Source organism: Tasmannia lanceolata, unplaced genomic scaffold (assembly GCF_043159265.1).
Source record: "Tasmannia lanceolata isolate RefF3 unplaced genomic scaffold, GAP_Taslan_0.1 ptg000008l, whole genome shotgun sequence".
In the NCBI taxonomy this organism is placed as follows: domain Eukaryota; kingdom Viridiplantae; phylum Streptophyta; class Magnoliopsida; order Canellales; family Winteraceae; genus Tasmannia; species Tasmannia lanceolata.
In genome coordinates, this window is record NW_027518685.1 from 67,129,390 (window position 1) to 67,138,170 (window position 8,781).

At 44.3% G+C, this 8,781-nt stretch overlaps 1 protein-coding gene across 1 annotated transcript; it reads right to left on the reverse strand.

Annotated features, from left to right (window-relative positions):
- Nucleotides 1–220: 220 nt before the first annotated feature.
- Nucleotides 221–7,668, reverse strand: LOC143883237 (uncharacterized). Its single transcript, XM_077386585.1, has 5 exons — nt 4,336–7,668; nt 2,602–3,522; nt 1,839–2,481; nt 993–1,247; nt 221–303 (listed from the first exon to the last, which is right to left on the reverse strand). Exons 1-5 carry the CDS (start codon nt 7,666–7,668, stop codon nt 221–223), a joined length of 5,235 nt encoding a protein of 1,744 aa, XP_077242700.1.
- Nucleotides 7,669–8,781: the final 1,113 nt, after the last annotated feature.

Genomic DNA, 8,781 nt, shown 5'->3' on the forward strand with positions numbered 1-8,781 from the left:
AAACACAGGACTTGGATTTCGAGAAAGACTCAACTTACTTCTTGACCTGACCAACATTTTAAATTGGTGAAGGTTAACCACTCTTAGAGTGACTTGAATACCATGTTTAAAAGTGATTCATTCCCTGCTCGGTATTACCGTCATGGGCATTAAACCCCTTTGATTGCTTAGTCTTAAATACCCCTTATTTAGAAAAATATCAAAGTAAGCCATGCTGGCACTATTCAGACTTTGATGATGCCATTATCGGGTTACCAGTCTTGTCTGCCTCCAGCTGTTCAGCTCCTTGAGAAGTCACTGCCACTGACCAGATTGCCATTTTCAAGTTTTCAATCTGGCGGACCGCTTGCCTTAATTTTTGCCTGAATTGCTCTTGCGAGTTTTCAATCCAGCAGGCTCACACCTTGATTTTTGCCTAAGCCGCCCTTTCGGGTTTTCAACTTAGCAGGTGAATGACCCTAGCTTTTGCTTAGATCGCCCTTGCGGGTTTTCAATCTAACGGGCCTTCAGACTCCATTTTTTTTATTATTTTTTTTTTTTTAGCCACAAACCTTTGCCTATTGCACCAAAAGGACCTTTTAGGTAGGTTAGGGTTTGAAGGACCGGAGTTTTGGTAAGTTTTCCAAGGTTTCGACCGAATCCGGACTAGCCAGACTGCCTACGTACCCCCAAAGGATGAGGATCAGGTCGCGCGTAGTTCAAGGCACAAATGCCCCTAGCTTATGGGTTATGAAAATAGAATGTTTTGATTTTGTGTAAGCTCAAAAGGGTTTTGCAAAGGATTCTTTTGATATGTTAAGTAAGGATTTTTAGTTTGAAGCTCTAGTCGGCCAAGGAAGGCCTTCTGGTGCCTTAAGCATAGTATTTCTTGAGTTGGTCAAGGTTTGTTGGCTCTGTTAGTTTTTCTCCATTTTCATCGAGGAGTCTGACGGCTTTTCCAGGCAGGACTTCGTCAACAATGTATGGACCTGACCATTTTGGCTTGAATTTACCCCTGGGATCATATACCGGTGCCCGGAAGGATTTCAGAACAAGATCTCCTTTCTTGAGGTCTCGAACTCGAACTTTCTTGTTGAAGGCTCTCTCGACACGGCGTTGATACCCCTGAACATGGTACATTGCTTTCAGCCTCTTTCCGTCAATCATTTGTAACTCTTGATGTCTAGCTTGAGCCCAAACAGATTCTGGCAACCCCGCTTCCATCATCACTCTTAGGGAGGGAATTCGCAGTTCAACAGGCAAGACAGCTTCCATTCCGTACACCAGAGAATACGGAGTTGCACCTGTAGAGGATCTGATCGACGTCCTATAGGCCCACAAAGCATACGTGAGCTTGCTCGACCAATCTTTGTAAGTCTCGGTCATCTTGCTGATGATTACTTTGATGTTTTTGTTAGCAGCTTCAACAGCTCCGTTTGTTTGGGGTCTATATGGCGAAGACTTATGATGCTTGATCTTAAACTCCTCACACAGGCGCGCTACCTCCTTCTTGAAATGGGACCCATTGTCTGAAATTAGTTCATGTGGTACTCCATATCTGCAAATGATATTCGTTCTGATGAACTTCGCAACAGAAGCCGAGGTCAATGATGCATACGAAGCAGCTTCTATCCACTTTGTGAAGTAATCAATGGCGACCAGGATATACTCATGGCCGCTAGAAGACTTCGGACTTATCTTCCCGATGATATCTATTCCCCATACTGAGAACGGCCACGGTGAAGTAAGAGAATGCAACTGAGAAGGCGGCACATGGATGAGATTGGCGTAGACCTGACATTTGTGACATTTCTTCACATAGGCGTAGCAATCTGCTTCCATTGTCGGCCAGTAATAACCAAGTCTAAGAATCTTCCTTGACAGCATCTTTTCGTTCATATGCGGTCCACAGACTCCTTCGTGTGTCTGCTCTATGAGCTCAGCTGCTTGATCCTCATCTATACACAAAAGTTGGATTCCATCGAACGACCTTCTGTACAACTCTTCACCACAGATGACAAAGTTAGAGGCCATTTTCTGAAGAGACCTTCGCTCTTTTCCTGAAGCTTCCGGCGGATGTCCTTTGCCTGAGATGAAGTTTTTGATATCCGTGTACCAAGGCTTGCCATCTGAACACCTCGCTGCTATTTCAATAGCGTTAACATGTGACGGGGCCCATTGAAGTCGCACTTCTAATGGTTGAACCTCCATTGCTGTAGAAATATCGAGCATTGAAGCCAGAGTAGCTAATGCATCCGCAAAATGATTCTTTGTTCTGGACAAATGAGTGAATGTGATATTTCCGAATTTTCTGACCAGAGACTCTAGGTACGTATTATACGGGATTAACTTATCATCTCTTGTTTTCCAGTTTCCGTTAGTTTGACAGATAATCAAAATTGAGTCCCCGAATACATCTAGGTCCTGAATGCGCAAGGCTATGGCTGCTTCCAAACCTGCGATACACGCCTCGTATTCTGCCATATTGTTTGTGCACGAGAACTGAAGCTTGATGGATATAGGGATATACTCTTTTCTTGGTGATACCAACACCGCCCCTACACCTTGACCTCGATTGTTGACTGCTCCATCAAAGTACATCAACCACTTTGTGTCTGGAACTTCATCTTCCACAGTCATTATCTCCTCATCTGGAAACTCTGCTTTCCAAAATTCATTATTTTCTGCTGGTGAATCGGCTAACTGTTCAGCTATCACACGCCCCTTAATTGACTTCTGCGTGACATAAGTGATATCGAACTCAGACAATAACAACAACCACCTGGCAGTTCTTCCGGTGAGGGCTGGCTTCTCGAACAAGTATTTCAATGGGTCCATCCGTGAGAGTAGAAGAACCCTACTCGACAACAAATAATGCCTCAGCTTCTGAGTAGCCCAAACCAGTGCTAGACAAGTCTTCTCAAGAATGGTGTACTTTTGCTCGTACTCCAACATTTTCTTGCTGACGTAGTAAATGGCTCTTTCTCGCTTCGACTCTGGGTCTTGCTGCGCTAACATACACCCCATCGCTGTGTCAGTAACAGACAAGTACAGCAACATCGGTTGTCCTGGTATGATTGGTGACAAAACTGGTGGTAAAGCCAAACACTGCTTGATTTTCTCGAAAGCTTCTTGACATTCTTCGTTCCATTTCTTTGGAGCATTCTTCTTTAAGAGCTTGAAAATCGGTTCACAAGTCGTTGTCAACTGTGCAATGAACCTTCTCAAGTACTGGACCTTTCCTAAAAACCCACGGATCTGCTTCTCAGTCTTTGGCGGAGCCATTTCTTGGATAGCTTTGATTTTCTGTGGATCTACTTCAATCCCTCTCTGGCTGACCAAGAATCCCAGCAGTTTTCCCGACGTAACCCCAAATACACACTTATTCGGGTTGAGACGGAGCTTGAACTTTTGGATTCGCTGGAAGAACTTTCTCAATGCCCCTGCATGCTCTTCCCTGGTCTTCGCTTTAACGATCATGTCATCAACATATACTTCGACCTCTTTGTGGATCATGTCATGCAGTAGAGTGGTAGCAGCCCTCTGATATGTTGCTCCAGCATTTTTGAGTCCAAATGGCATAACTCTGTAACAATATGTCCCCCATTGAGTGATGAAGGCCGTCTTGATCATGTCCTCAGGAGCCATCTTGATCTGGTTGTATCCTGAGAATCCATCCATAAATGAAAGGAGAGCATGGCCCGCTGTGTTGTCCACCAAGATGTCTATGTGTGGCAAAGGAAAATCATCTTTCGGACTTGCTTTGTTCAGATCTCTGAAATCCACACACATTCTGACTTTTCCGTCCTTCTTGGGCACCGGTACTATGTTGGCTAGCCATTCAGGGTATTCAACAACTTGTATGAAGCCAACATCCAATTGTTTCTGAACTTCATCTCTGACTAGCAAGTCCCACTCTGGTTTCATTTTTCGGAGTTTTTGCTTTTTCGGTCTGGCACCCGGGATTAGGGGAAGTCTATGTTGAACAATGTCTTCACTTAATCCCGGCATGTCATCATAGGACCAAGCGAAAACTTCTTTGAATTCCTTTAACAGGGCAATTAATTCCACACGCTCTTCGGGAGTTAATGTTTTGCCAATTCGAATTTCCCGAATTAGGGTTTCATCACCAATATTGATGGTCTCGATTTCCTCTTCGAATGGTTTTGCTCGACGCTGCTCCTCCTGCCTAATCATGTGTTTGATTTCAGGGGGAGTTTCGTCGGCATCCTCATTAGAGGGGGAGTTTTGATTATTATTATTATCAATTTGATCAGATAAAGAAGCAGAAATTGAAGTAGAGACAGGCGAATAAAAAGAAGAGTCTTTTATTTCATTCAAAGAAATCGAAGTTACATCTGTTGACGCGCCTTCAGTGGGCTCAGTATTGAAATCTTTAGAAATCTTTACAGACTCATCATCAGACTGGACTATCGTATGAACAGAATCGACAGACTCGACAGACTCGATAGACTCAACGGAAGATGCAATGGACTCTGCATCGGACTGAACAACGGCATCGAAAGACTCCTCATCAACGGGCTCGATCACGACTGTACCTGCATCAAAAGAAACATCAGATAAAGCAAACTCTATTTTTGACTCGGAAATGGACATATAGCTAGAGACAACAGACTCTTTGATAGAAACAGGACTGTACTGGATGACGACTCGGGGTATGACCTGGGAACTCCAGTTCGTGAGAGGTCCCTCGGCTGGGGTGATAAGGCTTTCAGGATCAAGGATCAGCGCATCTCCTCCGATCATGGCTACAATCGGTAACTCAACCTGGAACAGGGAATTCAGAAGACACGGCTCAAGGATATCAGCCCAATCAACCTCTGGTTCGATCTCATGAATCTGCAAACTCGGGTATTCATCTGGCAGCTCCATATCGAAAAATATCTCAAACCCCGGCAGCTCCTGCCCTGTCAGTTCATCAACCCACGGCTCTGCGAACCCACAGAATGCAAAGTCATCACCCTCTCTGCGGTATTTACCATTTCTGATCAAACTGAATGATTTCATCGGCAGCTCTAGACCCCGGCGTCGGAGCTCGGACCATTTCCGCATGTAATTTCTCATTTCTCTAATCTCATCACGAGAAGGTTCATATCCGAGTCCGAACAACCCTTCATTCTTTCTCATTACAGGCCATTCGACTATCCCTTGATGATTGCGACCCAGACCTGCACCGGGAAGGTACCCCTGTTTACGCATCATCTTTACAACTCGGGGATTAGTGCTAGTGAGGAACAAAATCTCTTCACTCTTTGCTTTCTCAAATGATATGGCTGTGACTTCTACAGAGAACCCGGTCAGACTAACATCATCTTTCTTTTCTGAGGTACCCTCCTGCGAAATTTGGCCTACCTCTAAATCAGGATCACCCTTGACTGTTATCACCCTGTTGTTTCTGATGAACTTCAGTTTCTGGTGCAGTGAGGAAGGGATAACACCAACCTTATGGAGCCAAGGTCGGCCAAGCAAGAGAAGGAAAGATGCTTTGATATCGAGCACTTGGAACTCTACTTCAAAGATTTCTCCTCCTATCAGAATTTCGGTTGCTAGCGTTCCAATAACATCGCGTCTGGTACCGTCATACGCCAAAATTCCTTGTTCAGAAGGGATGAAGTCATTCGGCCCAAATCCAAGGACAGCAGCAGTGGCTAACGGACATACGTTCAGTGCGGACCCGTTGTCAACTAATACATCTGGAACCTTCTTACCATTACAGACAACAGTGATCTTCAGTGGACGCGTATGATTGTGACCCTCAGATGTCAGATCTTCATCAGTGAAAGAAAGAGTCTTGGACACCCTAGCCATCGCTACCAAACCAACCAGCTCATCAGATGTGATATCTACAGAGACCTGTGCAGCATTCAACTCTCTTAGAACAACTTGACGGTGCTTTGGGGAAGCCATAAGCAAACCCCAAATTGAAATATTAGCTTGGGTCTTTTTGAGTTGGCGTAAAAGACTCTCATCCTCTTCCTCGCAACTCAGCTTGCTCTGCTTCTGCGCTTCTGCGGCTCTTACAACTTCAGCTGGGTTCTCAGCTCCTAACTCGGCGGGTTTGAAAATTCGCTCACCTCGAGTAACATGGCGGACTTCGTCACATTGATCGTTCAAGAAATCAAAGTCATCGTCATCAAAGCTCAGAACATACGGAACCACCTCTTGCACTTCCTCTTCATCACATTGAAGGATGTAGGGACCAGCAGAAGACTCAGCATAGTCATCTTCATCTCCGCCCAGCACATAAGGTTTCTCTTCTTCTACTTCTTCAACTTCCTCGCCAAATGCCAAGACAGTCGGTGAATCGGAAGCGATAGCACAAATCAAGGAAGCAGGGTCAAGGATAGGCTCTTCAGTAAAAACTGCCCCAACTGTAGGTGGAGGGCGCGCAGCATGAGCTGGTAATGGATTCCGGGTAGTGTTTGGCATAAATACAGCAATTTTTTTCGCTTCTATCATGTCCTGAATTTTATGCCTCAAGGCCATACAGTTATCTGTTAGGTGCCCTGTTCCCTGATGATATGCACAGTGCTGATCTTCACGCCAATATCTGGGGAGAATAGGTGGTGGAAGTTTCGGTTCTAAGAGAGTGATCTTTTTGTCTCTTAGTAACTTCTTGAGAGCGACAGATAAAGGGTAAGGTAGCGGATCAAAATGCCTTGGCACTTTCCTCATTGGCTGCTCTGTTTCTGCTACAACTCTTCTCATAGGGCGCGCAGCAACCACATTGCTAACTTCAGGCTTCGAAACTACCATTGGCTTCTTTCCATTCCTCGGATCAAAAGATGACTTCGCCAGAGAACCCTTCAGCAACGCATCTTCAGTTATGGTTCCTGTCTTGATCAAGTGATTGAAATCAGAATAATACTGCGTCGCCATGAAGTGGTAGTACTGCGGAGACAGGTTCTTGACCACAATTTTGATCTGATCTTCTTCAGAAGGGCGGTTAGTCATCTGAGCCGCTTTTCTCCTCCATCTTCTTACAAAAGAGGTAAACGTTTCCTGAGGTCCTTGCTTGATCGCTTTCAGATCCCTCTTCGTAACTTCAATTCCTTCTTCCATTGAAAATTGCTCAACAAACTTGTTAGCAATTTCGTCTAAGGTTCTGAGCTCTTCGGGTTTCAGATGAAGGAACCACTTCTTGGCTACTCCTGTCAGAGACATCGGAAATACCTTAGCGATCTGCTCTGGAGACAGCCCATACCCTTCTAGATTTGAAATGAACGACCTCAGATGACTCCACGGGCACCCCGTCCCATCATATTTATCAAAATCCGGCATTCTGAATTTTGGAGGAAGAGTGACACCAGGGAAGAGGGAAAAGTCAGACATATTTATCTTCTTTGGGCCCTTAACTTGCATGCTTTCAACTTGTTGAGTCAACTTTTCAACTCTATCAACCAATTCCTTCTCTTTGCCTGGCTTGACTGATTGCGGGAGACAGTTCTCCTCTACATACTGCTCGTCATAGAAATCATTTTCAGGAGAAATGACAGACTGAACAAGGCCTGGAATCACATTGGGAGGATTCTGGACGACAGGTTGTTTCGAGGTAGCGGTCCTCTCACTTTTCAACTGAGTAACCTCTTCCTTTAGGGTAGAAACCTCTCTTGTAAGGTTTCTCATCATGTCCCTCATTTCAGCTAACATCTCATTTGACTCGGCCATTTGGTTAAGACAAGGGGAGACAAGTGGAAATACAGCTGGTGAGATAGGTGAAGAAGATCTACGACTTAGTCTCGACGTAGAAGATTGTCGGGACCAAGTAGGCTGTGAAATGGTAACTTTTTTCGAAGCAATGGCTATTGCTTAACTCAGACTCCTAAAATGGAAGTAAGAACACTAATTTAAATTAAGATAATCAGAAAGAATGTTATGCACAAATTGAAACAAGGGATAATACCAACACATCTTCCCTCTGGGTAAAAACCAGCAGTACAACAATTGTAAGAAGGGTCATGACGGCCCATCAAACCTAAACGGATAACCATCACACTCATGTTGTTTCAGATAAAAATCCGACAGCATAACGGCGTTACAAAAGGATTATGGCATGGTAAACTCCTGGTTTATCACTAACACTAGAGCATAAAGTCATACTCAGAAGGTTTTAAATAAGATCCGGCAGCATAACAGCCCCATAGAAGGATCATGGGAAGGTAAGCTCATGGTTCCTCAATAACCCTAAAGAATACCGGTCACACTCAATATATTCTAGGTAAAATCCGGCAGCATAACGACTGTACAAAGAGATGTGATAAGGTAAGTACATGGTTTAGCTACCAGCCTAAAAAGATGATGACCACACTCAGGACATTTAGAGAAAATCCGGCAGCATAACAGCTGTACTAGGGGATATGGTACGGTAAGTACATGGTTTATCAATAACCCTAAAGGATAATGGTTACGCTTAAGGCTTTTTGGAGAAAATCCGGCAGCATAACGACTGTACAAGGAGGGTCTCGGCAACCAAGCATAAAGAATATGCTGATAAGGTCAAGATGAAACAGGGCTCTCAGCAAGAACGCACACTCTGGTAGTGATAATGGCAAAGTAGACTCATAATTGGCATGCGGAGCGATCTGATCAAGATCGATCAAAGGATCAAGCACATGGGAGATAAATCATGGCTAAAAGAGCCAAGCATCTGATGATAATCCATAGAATGGATAGAGAGGAATAATTGATTAGATTATGAAGGAAAACTTAACTAGGAAGTAAACCCTAATCTAATAACAAATATGTACATATATATACATCCTAACCAGGGGCACCAACCCT